The 18,051-nt window shown below is 52.1% G+C and overlaps 1 protein-coding gene across 1 annotated transcript in view; it reads left to right on the forward strand.

Moving 5' to 3' along the window:
- Positions 1-17,644, forward strand: part of DGAT1 (diacylglycerol O-acyltransferase 1) — a 33,373-nt gene extending 15,729 nt beyond the window's left edge. Inside the window, exons 4-17 of the mRNA XM_083516820.1 lie at positions 1,545-1,630; positions 2,047-2,099; positions 3,428-3,533; positions 5,040-5,159; positions 6,658-6,732; positions 7,236-7,339; positions 9,124-9,162; positions 11,110-11,151; positions 11,537-11,581; positions 12,388-12,500; positions 13,105-13,170; positions 13,473-13,560; positions 15,155-15,217; positions 16,415-17,644. Coding sequence (XP_083372946.1) covers positions 1,545-1,630; positions 2,047-2,099; positions 3,428-3,533; positions 5,040-5,159; positions 6,658-6,732; positions 7,236-7,339; positions 9,124-9,162; positions 11,110-11,151; positions 11,537-11,581; positions 12,388-12,500; positions 13,105-13,170; positions 13,473-13,560; positions 15,155-15,217; positions 16,415-16,561 — 1,147 coding nt within the window. The 3' untranslated portion in view covers positions 16,562-17,644. The remainder of the gene's footprint in view (positions 1-1,544; positions 1,631-2,046; positions 2,100-3,427; positions 3,534-5,039; positions 5,160-6,657; positions 6,733-7,235; positions 7,340-9,123; positions 9,163-11,109; positions 11,152-11,536; positions 11,582-12,387; positions 12,501-13,104; positions 13,171-13,472; positions 13,561-15,154; positions 15,218-16,414) is intronic.
- The last annotated feature ends 407 nt before the right edge of the window (positions 17,645-18,051 follow it).

Consider the following 18,051-nt stretch of genomic DNA (forward strand, 5'->3'; position numbering starts at 1 on the left):
ACCATGCAAGCTCAGTACTGATGGGCTGGCAAGATGGTTTCCTGCTGCTCCAGAGCGGAGGACTCGAACCCATGGCTTCAAGGGGCAAGGAGGTGCCAACTAAGCATTAGGAGGCACTTTATGAGGGCAAGAGCCATTCAGCAGCGCAGAAGAAGAGGACCTTGGGAGAGATGGCTGACTCTCCTCCCTTGGAGGTTTTTAAGCAGAGCTTGGGTGACCATCTGCCAGAGATCATTTACAGGTGAAACTCGGAAAATTAGAATATCGTGGAAAAGTTCATTTATTTCAGTAATTCAACTTAAAAGGTGAAACGAATATATGAGATAGACTCATGACATGCAAAGTGAGATATGTCAAGCCTTGATTTGTTATAAATGTGATGATTATTTCGTACAGCTGATGAAAACCCCAAATTAACAATCTCAGAAAATTAGAATATTAAATGAAATCAGCAAAACAAGAACTGCAAATAGAGCTTCTAGTTTCTCCCTCCCCAAGAGGGGTATCCCTGGGCCTGGGGTGGCTTGATCCCAAGAGTGCCTCCTTGTCAATGCGCAGCTCGGCTGCCCAGCACATCTCCTGGTGTTGCAGGAAACCCGCCCCCCCATCATTCAGTTTGTACAAACACGACACACACACACACTCACACACGACATATGCGACGTTTCTGTTATAAATTCATAGTAAATCAACCGTACATCGGATTTACACCAGTCCACTTTTATTTTGCTCCATGAAGGAAGGACTATCAAAGGGGGATGGTTTGATACAGGGCAGCCATAATCCCTTAACCCTACCAACACGTACTCAGGAGCCCTGCCCAGCTGGCATGGCAACCTTGAGGGTCCCAGACAGAAGACCATCAAGGACACAAGGGACTTGCATATGGGAGTGGATTCAACACAGACTGGAACAAAGGACAATGATCAGCTCTTCCCTCTGGGGGCAGGAAACTGCCAACTCCCCTTTGTCCTCTGGAAATGACTCATGGGGAGGGGAAAAGGAGGAACCAGCCAGGTGACAAAATACTCAGGTTATTTCCACAACCCCTCCCTCAACCCCTCCTTTTTGTGATGTGTCAATGATGTAGTCATGATGTAGTTGTGATGTAGTTCTAGGGGTGTAGCTTGGGGGATTGGTAGCTAATAAAAGTTGTGGTCTTCTTTTGTTCGGGACTTCCATCTTGCTTCATTTTGTTGTGGGTGGGAGTCCTGTCACGACAGTTTCCAATAAAGGCCAAGCTTACAGGATGCTGTTTTGCTCCAAATTGTCCTGGTTGGTGTCTTTGTTTTTTGCCCAAGGGAGCCCTCAGATTCCTCCGTTAACACTGGGAAGCCAAATGCCTCCCGTCGTCCTGCCCTTCTCCCAAAGGACATGGAGCCAGCAGACCAGAGAAGGCCTTCTGCATCAAGCAAGTCCTCCCACAGGGGTGTGGAACAAAGGGCTGCAGCTTTCTCACCCAAGCCACCTCCTTCCTGGGTCTGCATTGTCCCACTGGGATGGAGGAGAGCGTGCCTCTGACCATGTGCTCCTTCCCTCCTCAGGTACGGCATCTTGGTGGACCCCATCCAGGTCATCTCCCTGTTCCTGAAAGACCCCTACAGCTGGCCTGCCCTGTGCCTTGTTATTGGTGAGTCAAGTGATCTTGGCATTTGTCTTGAATTTCTCTGCGCGACCCTGCAGACGCCTGGTCTCCGCTTGGCTCCTTCCACTTGCACCTCTTGAAGAGCTTCTTGCTTACAAAACTCCTTGCGGCCTCTGTGTCCTGCAGCTTTTGGGTCCCTGGTGCTGCTGGTCTCCTGCACCGTTCAGATCAGGGCTCTTGAGTGAGGCAATGCGTGTGCATGAGAGAGAGAGAGAGAGAGAGAGAGGTTGGAGGTGGCGGTGGCGGGGGATGAATGAATGGGAGTGCCTTTCTGGGGTTCTGCTAGATGAGCCTTGGGTCCCTTGCAAATTCCTGGGCTGGCTGAGAACAGGGACCTAAATCCTTGTTCCTGGTTGCCTGCACTGCCCAGCAATGATTGCCAACATCTGCTTTCCCCCCAGTGGCCAATGTGTTCGCTCTGGCAGCTCTGCACATTGAGAAGAGGCTGGCGGTGGTAAGTGTGCTTTGGGGGGCAGGCTGGGATCCCTTGCGAAGCGGGCTCTCTTTCGGGCTTAGGCTCAGGCTATCTGAAGGATTGTGTTCAGCCATAGGGACCTGCCCGGGCTCTGAGATCTTCAGGGGAGGCGCTTCTCTCAGTTCCGCCACCCTCACGGGCATGCTGGGTAGGGGGCGCAGGAGAGGGCCTTCTCGGAGGTGGAAAGACAACTTTGGAAGTCCTTTCCTAGAGAAGCCAGACTGGCTCCCTCCGTGTTGTCCTCCTGCTGGCCAGTGAAGACCGGGTTTTCCCAACAGGCCTTTGGGAACTGACTGTTCTTCTTTTTAAGGAAGCGCTTGTCGTAGTGCTGCACTGTTTTTATTACCAGTATTTTAATTCACACACACACACACACACACACACACACACACTGTATTTTTCGCTCTATTGGACGCACCGGACCATATGAGGGGGGAGAACAAGGGAAAAAATCCTGCTGGGCTCCGGAGGCTTTGGGTTCCTTTCGACCTGCTCTTTGGGGCTGGCAGGGGGGGGGGAGCGCTGCTTTCCCCCACCGCCAGCCTCCAAATCAGGTCGGGGAACAGTGGGAAGGCGGCGCTCTGCCTCCCCGCTGTCCCCGAGCTTGTGGGGCTGGCAGTGGGGAGAAGCACTGCTTTCCTCACCGCCAGGCTCCAAAGCAGGTCGGGTTTGCAGGCTGCTGTCCGCAAGCCTTGGGAGCCTGGCGGGAACTCCAAAGGCTTGCGGCTATCTGCCCGAAGCCCGGGGCGCACTGCGCAGCGTGCCCCAAGCTTCGGGATGCAGGCTGCTATCCGCAAGCCTTCGGAGCGCAGCGGGCACTCCCGCCGCGCTCTGAAGGCTTGCAGATAGCTTCCTGAAGCCTGGAGAGCGAGAGGGGTCGGTGCGCACCGACGCCTCTCGCTCTCCAGGCTTCAGCGAAAGCCTGCATTCGCTACATAGGACGCACACACATTTCCCCTTCATTTTTGGAGGGGAAAAAGTGCGTCCTATAGAGCGAAAAATACAGTATATGTTATATTTTACACACACACACACACACACACACACACACACACTGTTTTAATCCTATTAGAGTTTAATTCCCCTTTTGACTGTTACTGCTGATAATGCTTTCAGCTTTGTATCTGCATCATATTGATTTGTTTAAGCTGCCTTGAGTCCTGGTTTACAACACCCTGATATCTCTTGATAATGGGAGGTATATAAATTGAAATAATAAGAACAATAACAGGCCCCCCCTTTTAGGGGTGGGCAGGTAGCGCTTAAGGTGGCCATAGAGCATTCCCCTGTTTCCCTTCCTTCCGCAGGGCTCTATGTCGGAGCACCTTGGGGCCGTCCTACACACCGTTAACCTCCTGACAATCTTATGCTTCCCTGCGCTGGTGGCTCTTGCTGTCACCTCCATCACGCCAGGTGAGTTGTCCACTTGCTCTGAAAAGGTGGCTTTCTGTTGTGGGCTCCTGGGCGGCAGGGCCCCTAGATTGGGGCTGGGAAGCCTCAGGCCTGGGGGGCCGGATGCAGGAGAGGTGTACGTTTCTTCTCTCTCTCTGCATAACTAGCCCATTGTGCAGAATCAGCATCTGAATTTGACGTCCCACCCCCTTTTGCCTGGTCCGTCCCACCCGCCTCTCACATCTGGCCCCCAGGAGGTTGCTTTGAAGGGAATGCAGCCCTTGATTTGAAAAGCAGCTTTCCCACATGTCTGAAATAAGGTTGGAGCTACAGAGAGGCATTACCTGGCTTCACAATTTTCTCCACATCGTGATTTTTGGATAGCGCACGCGCAGACACACACATGTCATGATTCACGATATATCACCAGGTCAAAAATTATGGAACCGATATCACAAAACAGGCTTCAAACTGGTTTGGGGTGCTGTATTACTCTCTTGCCCAGCCCTACCGCTTGCGGTCCAGGCAGAGGTGGGCCGTGAGCTGGGAGGTTTCTGATCTCTCCTTGCTAAGAAGATGCTGGCGCACAAAGTCACCTTGTCCTGTCTCCCCCCTCAAAGTAGCCTTTGAGAAGAGCTACCTCTTTTCCATGGGCGTTGGTCAGTGTTAACGGAGAAATCTGAGGGCTCTCTTGGACAAAAAAACAAGGACACCAGTCCAGGAATACCAGGGCAAAACAGCAGCCAGTAGGCTTGGTCTTTATTGAAGACTGCCGCGACAGGACTCCCACCTGCCACAACGTGGAATAAGATGGAAGCCCCAAACAAAAGAGAACCCAAAATTTTATTACCTGCTAATTCCCATGTTACACCCCCCCTAACTACATCACTCATACATCCCGGTTACATCATGAAAGGGGAGGTCTGGTGGCAGTAATCTGAGCATCCTGGACCCTGCCCCATGGTTCCCCTTGCCCTCCACCAAACATCCATCAAGTGAAACAAAATAGATATTTACATTTCCCTGTTTCCCAGCCAAGTTAATCACATCCTTTTGTCTTCATCTGGGTTTGTTATTTCTGGAATGGCTACCTGTCTGGTACTCAGGTATCAGGATGCCAGGGATTATCCCTCAGGCAGAGGGGCTGCTGGGTAGCTGAGCTCACATGTCTAGATGAATTTCTGAAGTTTTCCCAGGGAGCCAGTACATAGATACATTTATCAGTGAAATCTTACATTTGGTGTTGTGCCGCAAAAGCCTTTGAATAGATAGGAAGAAACTGTGATGAAGTGTTTTGTGGGGACAAATCACAAAAGTCTCAAAAGGGATTGTGCTGGTTTTGGTAGTGGGCTGCATGTGCATGATATCTACTGGAGGGGCAACCCCCCCCCCCCGAACCTATACATAAATTCCTGCAACATCAGGGAGTCAGGCGGGCTTCACCCCCTTCCTGCCTCTGGGCCATGCAGATTATCTGGGGCTGCGTGTTGCGTCTCTCACTCACCTGCTTCTCTCCTCCCTCCGCAGTTGGGGCCGTCTTTGCTCTGAGTGTCCACACCATCCTTTTCCTCAAGCTCTTCTCCTTCAAGGATGTCAACAAGTGGTGCCGGGAGAAGAGGCAAGCCAAGGCCGCCCGAACCCGCTCAGGTGAGCTCTGACTCTGGGGAGATGGGGGGGGGGGAGCCAGGCCTGGTGGGGGTACCTGAGACCCTTCCTGCCCCCGAGTGCTAACTGGGGCTTTGAAAGAGGGTTGGACAAATTCATGGAGGAGGAGAGGGGTGTCCGTGGCTACAAGCCAGGCTGGCTAGGCTGTTCCTCCTCTCTTGGAGGCCACAAGGCTCCTGATACAAGCTTCTGGAAGCCACAGGAGGGACTCGGGTCCTGTGCGCCAGTTTCCCATGGGGGCATCTGGCTGGCCGCTGCCAGGAGAGGATGCTGGCAACACGAAGACCAGAACACTAGATAGCACTGCAATTCTTATTGCATGATATACATACATATTGCATGATATACATATACAACAAAAAATGTGTACACTTGTAAATTCTCTAATATATATGAAATCAAATGAACACACGTCTGTAAATCTTTGAAAGTCTGTAGAAGTATAAGAAGTCTATAGCTGAAACAAAGTAATAGATGCTATCCTGTGGGCTAAGCGGTAAAAATAATTTAGGCGTTCATGGTGCCAAAGTAGTAAGTGAATAACAACGTAGGACAGTGATCCCGGATAATCTGATTGTTTGCTGGAATCTTCTTAGCACAACCCATAGATTAGAAAAATGCAGATAGAGCAGTGGTCATGAGGATATGTATGTATCTTGTCCGGCACCTGCCCACACTGCCAAAAGTACCAAAACCTGGTTCAATGCCCATGCTTCTCAGAGGTCCAATATTGCTCTATTTGCAATCCTTGTTTTGCTGATTTGATTTCATATTCTAGTTTTCTGAGATTGTTAATTTGGGGTTTTCATCAGGTGTACGCCATGATCATCACAATGATAACAAATCAAGGCTTGACATATCTCGCTTTGCATGTCATGAGTCTATCTCATATATTAGTTTCACCTTTTAAGTTGAATTACTGTAATAAATGAATTTTCCGCGATATTCTAATTTTCCGAGTTTCACCTGTATTAGAGAATTTACAAGTGTACACATCTTGTTGTTGTTGTACTAAATCATGTATATCATGCAATAAGAATTGCAGTGCTCTCTAGTATACTGGTCTTTGTGTTGCTTGTATTGTTTGTTGTGTTGAGTTTGCAACACGGGTTTGTTGTTCTGTATAGAAGAGGATTCTGGATGGTTGGGCCCCGTTTGACCTCATCCAGCTGGCTCCTCTTCCATTCTAATGTCCTTTTATGTGCATCTTTATGGTCTGAGTTTACTTCTGGTCTGAGGGACCCCAAGGGTCATCTAGTCCAACCCGCTCCCCCCAATGCAGGAATAAGGCAACGGCTGTGGGTAGCTCAGCTGGTAGAGCAGGAGACTCTGGATCTCGGGGTCGTGGGTTCAAGCCCCATGTTGGGCCCAAGATTCCTGCCTCGCAGGGGGTTATTCTGGATGACCTTTGGGGTTCCTTCCAATGCTGCCGTTCTCTGACCTGTGTCCTCTGACTGATGCCCTTCATTGTCTATTCCAGCTGCTGGGTCGCAGAAGGCCAATGGGAACGTGGCCTCGGGGGCCGTGGCTTACCCAGCGAACCTGACCTATAGAGGTAACGTGGCCAGGCAAGACCTGGTTGGCGGGCGGTTCCCTGTAGCTCTGGCAGGGTTGGGGGGATCTGCGGCGACGCCATCCTGGGGCTGAGACTCCTGACACCCCCCCTTCCTCTGGGAGGCTTGTGGCACTTGCCTTCCCCTGGAGTGTGATGGCTCTGAGGTCAAAGGTCCCCTGGGATTCTTCTGCTCCCTACCCCCCCCCACATTGGGGAACAGGGGAAGCTGCCTTGTTTGGAGTCAGACCATTGGCCCATCTAGGGCAGTGTTCCCTGCACTGACCGGCAGCAGTGGCTCTCCAGGATTTCAGGCATCCAACTTCCCCCAGCCTTGCTTGCCTGGGGAGATGCTGTTGGAGGGGGTGGGTGGGTTGGGGCCGGGGTATTCTGCACGCAACACGCTTTCTCTGTGCCTGAGCTGCGGTCCTTTTCCCAAAGGGAGAGGCCAGCTCCTGTTGGATGCCCCTGCCCTTAACGCCTCTCTCCTTCTATTTCCATGGCAGACCTTTACTACTTCCTCTTCGCACCGACCTTGTGCTACGAGCTGAACTTCCCGCGCTCTCCTCGCGTCCGCAAGCGCTTTCTGCTGCGCAGGCTGGCTGAGATGGTGAGGCCCCTGCCCTGGGTCTGGAGGCGACCCGTCTTCGTTGCCCCCTGCCCACCCCCAGCTCCCCACCCCCTTTGCAAGGCAATGAAGGCTGTTATAGTCAGACCTCGGGTTAAATGTGCTTCAGGTTGAGCATTTTCAAGTTACGCTCCGCGGCGACCTGGAAGTAACGGAGCGCGTTACTTCCGGGTTTTGCTGCTTGCGCAAGCACAGATGCTAAAAATGATGTCATGTGCATGTACGGAAGCGGTAAAACTCGTGCATGCGCAGTCGCGTCTTACATTTTACTCAGGATGCGAACAGGGCTCTGGAATGGATCCCGTTTGCATCCAGAGGTACCACTGTACTTTCAAATTTGGGAAATCTTCCCTTTGAGTCGAACATGGGGGAAGCCGGCTGCGAGTCCCCGTGACGGTGGCTGAATGTTTAGCGCAAGTTGCGCACACCTAAGGGAACCCCCCCCCCACGCCAAGAAGACTCTGCCTGCCTCCCCTGTCATATTGGAGGGGTCAGGAATGCACCCAATGTAGTGTTGGGGCTGTAGGGAGGGGGTGGGAACCCCTAGCAAGGAAGGCTCAGGGTCTTGGAAGGCCTGCAAGGTTGTGGGAAAGAGTTTTGGCCTGGAGGCTGGGTGTAGGGCCCATACTACCTGGCTGCCGGCGGAGCTGCTGATAGGAACATAAAGAGACCCCTGCTGGATCAGGTTAATGGCTTATCTGCGCTGTGGGTTAAATCACAGAGCCTAGGGCTTGCTGATCAGAAGGTCGGCAGTTCGAATCCCCACAACAGGGTGAGTTCCTGTTGCTCGGTCCCTGCTCCTGCCAACCTAGCAGTTCGAAAGTACATCAAAGTGCAAGTAGATTAATAGGTCCCGCTCCGGTGGGAAGGTAAACGGTGTTTCCGTGCGCTGCTCTGGTTCTCCAGAAGCGGCTTAGTCCTGCTGGCCACATGACCCAGAAGCTGCACGCTGGCTCCCTCGGCCAATAAAGCGAGATGAGCGCCGCAACCCCAGAGTCAGCCACACTGGACCTAATGGTCAGGGGTCCCTTTACCTTTACCTTTTAGTCAGCAACTGGGTGCTTATTATGGGAAATCGGCAAGCACAGCATGAGCGCCACACCCTGTTTTGGGAAGCCCTGTTTAGGGAAGTTTTTAATGTTTGATGTTTTATTGCACTTTTAATATTCTGTTGGGAGCCTCCCAGAGTTGCTGGGGAAACCCAGCCAGATGGGTGGCGTGCACAAAATACATACATACATACATACATACATATTATGCCACTGTTCCCTCCTGGCATTATTATTATTATTATTATTTATTATTCCACGGAGAAGCAGGACTAACATGTGGAGATCTGCTCCAGAGATCCAGACTGTGGGGAGCCCCAAGTAATTAATAAATAAAATTTGGACTATAAGTTGATCTTTTTTATTTTAGTTTTTTATTTTTTTAATTGAAGTATTATGATTAGATATTCAATTGGATGTTTTTATTGGAAAATGAATAAAATGATTTTTAAAAAAATATACCATTGTCCCCTCCTGGCTAGCAGCCATCGACTGTCTCCCTCTTCCATCCATGTGTCCATTCCGGCTTTTAAAATCTTCCAGTTTGGTGGCCGTCCTGCCGCCTGCAGGCGTAAGTTCCATAGATTAACGAGAGAGAAAAGGACTTTCCTGCACCTGACCTGAACCTTCCAGCCTCCCGCTTCCTTGGACATTCATGAGTTCTTGTGTTGATGGTCCCTTACTCCTGGCCTCTTCTTTTTCTCCCCCCTTTTCCAGCTCTTCTTCCTCCAGCTGATGGTGGGGCTGATTCAGCAGGTAAGGGGGAGCAGGGGGGGCTTGCTCTGTACCTGCTGCTGGCACCTTTGAAGCACAGGGCATGGCAGGGGCGTCTGGCCAGAGAGCACCACCTGGGCAGGGTGCCTAAAGCAGACCACAGGCTCTCTCTGGTTCCAGTCTGGAAGTCGCCAGGAGCTGCCCTGTGCCCCCTTCTGGAGTGTCTGGTGCAGAGTGGAAGGTTGGGGGGCAAACGAGATGCTGCAGCAGACATGAGGGGCCCAGAACAGGAAGGGGTACAGAGACAGTTGCCACCTTCCCTGATTCAACTGCTAAAACTGTTTGGAGGTACTGGAACACTCCCGTTGAACATCTGCCTGACTTGGCAGTTCTGCAGGGATGCTGCATGTGGGCTGAAGCTGATCTGCCTAGATGGAAGCTTGTTACGTTATTACCGTATTTTTTGCTCTATAACACACACTCCCCCCCCTAAAAAGTAAGGGGAAATGTGTGTTCGTCTTATGGAGCGAATGCAGGCTGCACAGCTATCGCTGAAGCCAGGAGAGCAAGAGGGATCGGTGCGCACTGATCCCTCTTGCTCTCCTTGCTTCAGGGATAGCCACACAAAGCCTCTTGAGTGCATCGGGAATGCTCCTGCCTCTTCGCTCAGGAGGCTTTGCGTTGAGGCTTCCCGCTCGCTGTCCTGGCTTCTGGCTTAGCCGCTCGCAGCCTCTTCCGGGCAGGGGGAGCCTTCATCCTGCTGCCCGGGAGAGGCTGCGCGCGGCTGTCCCAGAAGCCAGAACAGCAAGAGGCTATCCCAGAAGCCAGATCCCTCTTGCTGTTCTGGCTTCTGGGGTTCAGAATATTTTTTTTTCTTGTTTTCCTCCTCCAAAACATAGGTGCGTCTTATGGTCTGGTGAGTCTTATAGAGCGAAAAATACGGTGCTTATTTAAACATTTGACATACCGCTTTGCTGGAATTGTCTTCCAAGTGGTGTGCAAAAAAAGTAAAAAATGATTAAAGCTAAGATCAGACTTTGGTGGAAATTCCTGTTGGAATAAAAAGAAAAATTCTTCAGTGAGTGCTGGAGGTCCAAGAGGGGAGCAGGAACTGAAGAAGGGTGATGGTGGTTGGAAGAGGGGTCTGTTCAGAGGCTCTGAGACCTTTCTGTCTAGGTAGGGGTCAGAGCAGGGACTTTTCAGAGCTTGGTGGTATGTTTTGGGTCCCAGTAGCTGGATGAGTTGGGGCAGCCTTGCTTTGTGATCAGAGTTGGGGGGGTTCTCTATACTGCAGAAGGATGACTTTTCTTTCCTCTGGTTTGGAAATTGTTTCCCATTTGGTTGTGTATTTTTTTTGATGTGGTTTATTTGTTTATTGGGACACGGGTGGCACTGTGGGTTAAACCAGAGCCTAGGGCTTGCCGATCAGAAAGTCGGCGGTTCGAATCCCTGCGATGGGGTGAGCTCCCGTTGCTCGGTCCCTGCTCCTGCCAACCCTAGCAGTTCGAAAGCACGTCAAAGTGCAAGTAGATAAATAGGTACCTTCCAGCGGGAAGGTAAACGGCGTTTCCGTGCTCTGCTCTGGTTCGCCAGAAGCGGCTTAGTCATGCTGGCCACATGACCCGGAAGCTGTACGCCGGCTCCCTTGGCCAATAAAGCGAGATGAGCGCTGCAACCCCAGAGTCGGCCACGACTGGACCTAATGGTCAGGGGTCCCTTTACCTATTTATTGTTTATGACTTTTGTAATTATGTAAATCTTGCTATTCTGTAGCAATGCCTTGAGCATTGTTTTTTTAACTGTGGAAAGGCAGCATACAAATAAAAGATGATGATGATGATGATGACTTCTGTGCCACAGGGCCAGAGAACATTCCCTCAAACCAAGGAGGCTAAGCTGGGTTGTATCCTATGGGGCTGGGTAGATGACCCCTGGGTTTTACCCGCCCCCGGGCCCTATTAACCTGATTTTAATGTGTGCTTGTTGCAGTGGATGGTCCCCACAATCCAGAACTCCATGAAGCCTTTTCGGGTAAGCCATGCCCTGGGGACCCCCTTCTCCACCATGGTGCTGGGGAACTGCTTGTGGATACTCCCCCCCCCCCCAAGAAAGCAGGACTGGCCCACAACGTGCCCTTAGAGCTGTAATGGGGAAAGTGGGGAGGGAGAAATGATACGCTTCTGAGTTTTAAAAAACCACAGCTTAGCTTATGGTTGGCCTGGTGGCCTCTTAGGTGCTCAGCACCTGCAACTAGGGGAGGGGTCTGCAAGGTGTGTTGGTTGCCAGCGTCCCAAAGGAGAGCTGCCTGGACAGCCCACCCCCCAAGAAGACACAAGGCTTGGTTCTTTCTGCCATCCACATCCCGGATGGGTCAATGACACTCTGCAGCTGACTCTTGCTCTCCTCTCCCTTGCAGGACATGGACTATTCCAGAATCATCGAGCGCCTTCTGAAACTAGCTGTACGTACCACAAACTGTGCCCAGGTGTCCTGGAAAGGAAGTCCAGGGGGTTGGGATGGGGATGGGAGCAGGCCTCTGGGGTTGGATCCCGCAAGGCGAGTCACAACTGGGGGCCGTCCAGGTCCTTTGGACTACAGTTCCAATCACTCCCAGCATCAAACGGACAAGATGGTGGGAGTTGTAGTGGGGGGCCGGACTATATTTTGAAAAATATAAATACCCTGTAAGCCGGTCCCGCAGTTGCCTCCGGACCTGGAGGAGGAACGCACTCTGCATGCGCTCAGGAGCTCTTCTCTGCATGCCTGCTCACCAGTGTTGTTGACGCGCAGCAGCTGCCCCATCAGCAGGCCCCCGCGGAGCTCCCAGGCGGCATGCACCATGCGCTGCTGCCTGTCGTCCGAGGCCAGGTCGGCGGGTAGGCCGCCCGCAGCTCGCCCTCCAGCTGCTCCAGTGCGGCCGCTGAGCCGGGTGCCAGGCACGAGGCCAGTAGGCATGCCAAGCTCTGGCTGAAGCCCTGTGATGTGCCCGTCATGATGCCCGCCACCCGCCCGCCTCTCCGTCCATGGGCGTACTGGGTTTACCTGCGCACGCGGGTGGTGAGGCTTTGGATTGGCTGCAGGAACTTCCTGCAGCCAATCCGAAGCTATGCCAGGGTCACGGAAGTCAGTCCCCGTGCGGCGACTGACCGAGCGGGCGGCAGGGTCTGCTGGCTGGATTTACGAGCCTGGTGGGCCGCATCCGGCCCCCGGGCCATCGTTTGCTGACCCCTGCACTAATGCTGTCCTCTGCCTTGCTGTCCCCGACAGGTCCCCAACCACCTGATCTGGCTCATCTTCTTCTACTGGTTCTTCCACTCCAGCCTGAATGTCATTGCGGAAATCATGCAGTTTGGAGACCGGGAGTTCTATAGGGACTGGTGGTGAGTCAGCTCTGCAGGGAGGCCCTGTGTATTTTGTGACTTGTGTTCTTTTTTTCAATTTTCAGGTTTTTAAGCTGTGTCTCAGATTGTTATAACCTGCCCTAGGACCGCAGAAAGAATGGCAGGTGGCTGCAATAATAAAAAAATCAAAAAAATCTGTAAATGGCACTCAAAAGATCTGCTTTGGGCATTCGAAGCACCCTGCAGAACAGCCAAGGTTTCGGTTTCGGAGACTTCCTCACTGTGGGCGAGGACTGGGAGAGTTTTCTCCAGCCCTAACAGGTGTTGGGGTGTGGTGGGTGGATCCCCATCACTTAAGATGATGGTGAATGATTTAGACGCCTCCCTTCCATGTGTGTTGTAGGAAAAGCCTTTGAGGCATCTGATAATGGATTATACTGGCTGGGCTCAGCCTTCGTGGGTGAAACTCAGTGACTGAATCCTGTGCGCAGCCAGACCGCTCACATTTGACCCTGCAGGAATTGGACCCCCTGTCCAAAAGAGAGAGGGGGGACCTATTTTGCTCTGTTAAGGGTTTCTCTCGATGTCAAGGGTTGTAGGGTTAGTTGACGTGCAGTAACACATTTCCCTTTTCTTCCTTCAGGAACTCGGAGACCGTGACCTATTTTTGGCAGAACTGGAACATCCCTGTCCACAAATGGTGCTTGAGGTACACCTAGGCTGAGTTGTGACAATCCTGGGTTCAAGCGGGGTGGTGGTGGTGGTGCTGTAGCTGTCAGTGGGGGATAGCTGGGCTAATTCTGCTCATAGTCCATTTGGGACAGATGAAAGGGAGTCCTCCTTCGTGCAGCACATAGTTAAACTGTGGACCTCGCTTCTGCAGGAGGCAGCTGTGGCCCCCAACTTAGATGGCTTTGAAAGAGCCTTCTCTAGGAATATTTCTACCAATGGCCTCCAGGGTCAGATCCAGCAGCCTCTTCTTATGTTCTCTCTCTCTCCTTTGCATTTAAGGCATTTCTACAAGCCCATGATAAAGAAGGGGGCTGGCAAATGGGTGGCTCAGACAGGCGTCTTCTTCGCTTCTGCTTTCTTCCACGAGGTTAGTGCCTGCTCCACAAATCCGTGTGCATGAATGTCAACAGGAGAGCCCAAAGGGACTCCCCCCCCCCTTTTACTGGCTTGCAATCTCAACCCTCTTCTTAAAGGCTGTGGATTTCATACCACAAAGCATCCTTGCTGGTGCTCAGCCAGCCTTTCTCTGCAAGGGTGCGAGAGAGGGAAACAGCATCTGATTGAGGGGGGTGTCTGGGCCTCCTGAAACTGAGCTTCCCAGTCCAGGCGGACATGGCGGCAGGCAGAGCTTTCTGCTGGAGACCATTTCTGCAGAGACCAGTAAGGAAAAGGCTTGGGAGACAGTTGCTCACTCCCAAGTTTTGCTTATAGCAAAAAAGTGTGTGTGTGTTGGGCAGAGGTAAGGATAGTAGTTCTCAGCTCTAAGAATCCACCTGAAAACTCCCAAGTTGCGATGATCAGAGCCCCCCCAAACTTGAAGCAATGGAAGTCCCAACAAAAAATTATAATTTAAGCAGAATATTTGGACTACAGTGGTACCTTGGGTTACATACGCTTCAGGTTACAGACTCCGCTAACCCAGAAATAGTGCTTCAGGTTAAGAGCATTGCTTCAGGATGAGAACAGAAATCGTGCTCCGGTGGTGCCACAGCAGCGGGAGGCCCCATTAGCTAAAGTGATGCTTCAGGTTAAGAACAGTTTCAGGTTAAAAACGGACCTCCGGAACGAATTACTGTATTTTCTGCTCCACAAGACGCACCTAGTTTTTGGAGGAGGAAAAAAAATATTCTGAATCTCAGAAGCCAGAAGAGCAAGAGGGATCGCTGCGCAGTGAAAGCAGCAATCCCTCTTGCTGTTCTGGCTTCTGGGATAGCTGCACAGCCTGCATTCGCCCCATAAGACGCACACACATTTCCCCTTACTTTTTAGGAGGGAAAAAGTGAGTCTTATAGAGCAAAAAATACGGTAAGTACTTAACCCGAGGTACCACTGTACTTGATATCTATTTGTATAATTTGGAACATTCAATGTGATTTGATTGGATTGTTAAAATGGGAAGCTTGATAAAAATGATTTAAAAAAGAAAAAAGAAAACTCCTAAGTTGCACTGCACCTTTTGGAGGAATTTGGAGACAAATGCCAAGGTGTATTTGAGCAAGTTACATGCTGCTGAGGGACATTGTGGCTCCTCCTCCTCTGAAGAATGATGGATAAGCATCTTTCAAGGGCTGGCGAGGGACCGTCCTCTCTGAAAGCAGAGAAGGGGCAGGGGTGCAATAGTGTCTTGCCTTCCGTTCTCAGCATAAGGTTTGAACCGGGCAAAGTGGCTCAAACTCCTGAACGTGGAGTGGGCGAGGGTGTCCTGGCTGGAGCTCCCTCCCTTGACTTGCTTCCCCGGCCCAGTGTGGGTCATTCCATGGGCTCACACCAGAAAGCTCAGGAGGCAAGAGAGCGCCCTTCGTTCTCTTTCCTCTGGAGGGACTGGAATCAAGGGGAGACTTGCGGGCTGCTTGCTGGGCTTCAGAGGGTGGCATGGGAGGCAGCCAGACTTGCCAGCCAAGCATCCTTTGTGCCCTCTCCTCTCTGGACTGATGTCTTTGTGGGTTTCTGTCCCCACCCAGTACCTGGTCAGCGTGCCCTTGAAGATGTTCCGGCCCTGGGCGTTCATGGGGATGATGGCTCAGGTAAGGATCGGGTCCTCACCATGGGATCACATTCACCCGGTGCTATGCCAGCTGCACTGGCTCCCAGTGGAGTACAGGATCAGGTTCAAGGTGCTGGTTTTAACCTTTAAAGCCCTATACGGCCTAGGACCCTCGTACCTACGGGACCACCTCTCCTGGTATGTCCCACGGAGGACCTTACGGTCTTCAAACAAAAACATCTTGGAGGTCCCAGGCCACAGGGAGGTTAGGCTGGCCTCAACCAGAGCCAGGGCTTTCTCGGCCGTGGCCCCGATCTGGTGGAACGCTCTGTCCCAAGAGACGAGGGCCCTGCAGGACTTGACATCTTTCCGCAGGGCCTGCAAGACGGAGCTGTTCCACCAGGCCTTTGGCCAAGGCACAGCCTGACGGCTCCTTTGGTAATCCTCACAGAACTCTAGCCCAATGGTTGCCATTAATTTGATTCTGAATTGATTTTAGAATGAATTGATTTTAGAATGCTGTGTTACTTCTACTGTTGTTAGCCGCTATGAGCCCGACTTTGGCTGGGGATGGATGGAGATATATATATATATATATATATATATATATATATATATATATATATATATTTATTTTTTGCATGAGTGGCTTGGCAAAGGCCACTTGCCGCCAGCTCAGCCTTGCCAGGGGCTCCCGGTATGTCCCGGTATGTGGTGTCTTGGCAAAGGGGTTGAGGGTCAAGCAGAGTCCAGGATGCTGCTGTTGCCACCACCCCAGAGAGTTCTGTCTTCTTTCCTGTGAGCCTTGGGGCAGGACCTGCACTTTGGCCCTAAGGTGGAGAATCATAGAACCACAGAACTGTAGAGCTTGAAGGGACCCTAGGGTCATCTAGTCTGACCCCCTGCAATGCAGGAATCCCAACTGAAGCATCCATGATAGATGGCCACCCAAGCTCTGCTTAAAAACTTCCAAGGGAGGAGAGTCCATCACCTTCCAAGGGAGTCCATTCCACTGCCAAACAGCTCTTACCACCAGAAAGTTTTTCCTGAATCTCCTCCTTGTAACTTGAAGCCATGGGTTCAAGTCCTCCCCTCCAGAGCAGGAGAAAGTAAGCTTGCGCCACCTTCCACCTTTTGAGATATCTGAAGATGGCTGTTGTGTCGCCTGTTCTCCAGGCTAAAAAGACCCATCTCACTCCGCCATCTTTCCTCCCTCTTTCCTCCTCCTCCTCCGCAGATTCCTCTAGCCTGGTTTGTGGGCCGGTTCCTTCGGGGCAACTATGGGAACGCGGCCGTGTGGATCTCCTTGATGATTGGGCAGCCCATTGCCGTCCTCATGTACGTCCACGACTACTACGTGCTCAACTACGAGGGCAGCCAGTGACCCCCCCGGCGAGGCCCCTCCTGCCTTCCCACCAGCAGAGGGACACCTGGCGAGGGCAGAGCAGCCGTTTCCTGGGCGCCCCACGACTCTCCGCAGCACCAGCAGGGGCAGAGATGTTGCTGCCCTCATCTTTGCCCTGGGAAGTTGCCTTGTGTGATCTTTTTCTGTGTGTGTCTGTCTGTCTGTGACGGCTGCTCGCCAGGTACTCCTTTTTTGAGTCCGAAGTCTGGATCAATGCAATAACTGTCAGTGGGGGCCGCCTTCTCCAGATTGACGCTTGGGGCCGGCACCTGGGCTGGGAATTTTCCAGGTGAATCCTGCCGCGGCTCAATGAGGGAGGAGGGAGGTGTGGTCCCCCGTCCAATGGGAATACGGTTCGAATCCTGCTGTGCCCGAGGGTGTGGCTGGGAGTTGGGGGGGTCTGAGCTTTTGCCCAGAGCCTGGATGGCCCCCCCCCATCTGGGTAGGCAGAGGCAGCTCCCTCCCTTTGGTGCTGACCTTTAGGGCGCTTTAAAGGACTGTCCCTCACTGGGGGGGGGGGTCTCTTCCGTCCAGCCCGAAGGCGTCGGGCATTCAGTTCCGTCCTAGCTTTTGGCTACCGGCAGCTCTTCTGTAGCGAAAGGGGCGCAGCGTCCCCTTTCGCCGGCCTTGAGCCCAAGGCCTTATGGGAATAAGGAATGCTGGTTAGCAGGGGCTCCTGCGGCCGGATTTTGGTACTACTGCCTGTGGTGGCACGGGTGATTGGAAGTTTTTTTCTCCTGGGGGGGGGGGCTGGTTTGGGTTCGTGGTGGTTTCTGCCCCTAGAGCTGCCTCGGTTCTCTTCCGTCCCCTTCCCCAGGATCCGTCCTCGCAGCAGGGAAGCAGCGACTTTGGGGGGGGGGGGTTGCTCCAATTCCACAGCACCCCTGCTCCCTGCGGAGGTGGCTGTGTTGGCGACTGCTGCTGCCCAGCTCTCTTTTTCAGCCAAGGTGGTTCTTGGCTGTGTGCGGTCATTCCCGTGTTTTGACAACCCAGCAACTTTTTAAAGAGTTTGCAGAATGTATCTGTCTCATACAAAAAATGATTAAAGCATATTTTCAAAAATCTGTGTTGACAAAAGGTGACCGGGGGGTGGGGCTAAAGCGTCCACAGAATTGTACCTTGTTGACATGACCAAGTGGATTACACTGATTTCTGGCAATCGTTTCTTCACACCTGCGGCAAGAATATATTCCTGAAGTGCTCCTCTGTCCTGGGAGTCATCCAGAGCTTTCCTCTCCTATTCAAAAAGGTTGCTTCCAAATTTGACTTTTGTTTTTCATTAAAAAAAAAATACAGAAAGCATCACCCCCACCTTTAAGGTGCAGTCAGCGCCTTAGAGCCATGCAGAGTGAGCCCAAATTCTCCCTCTGCATGTGGCGAGATAATTTTACCTTCAGCGCACTGCCAGGGTGGCAAGTCCAGATCACAAAAGGCCTGGGCAGATGAAAGTTTTTGCCACTGTTAACGGA

Source organism: Podarcis liolepis (assembly GCF_965112155.1).
Source record: "Podarcis liolepis genome assembly, chromosome: 8".
NCBI lineage: Eukaryota > Metazoa > Chordata > Lepidosauria > Squamata > Lacertidae > Podarcis > Podarcis liolepis.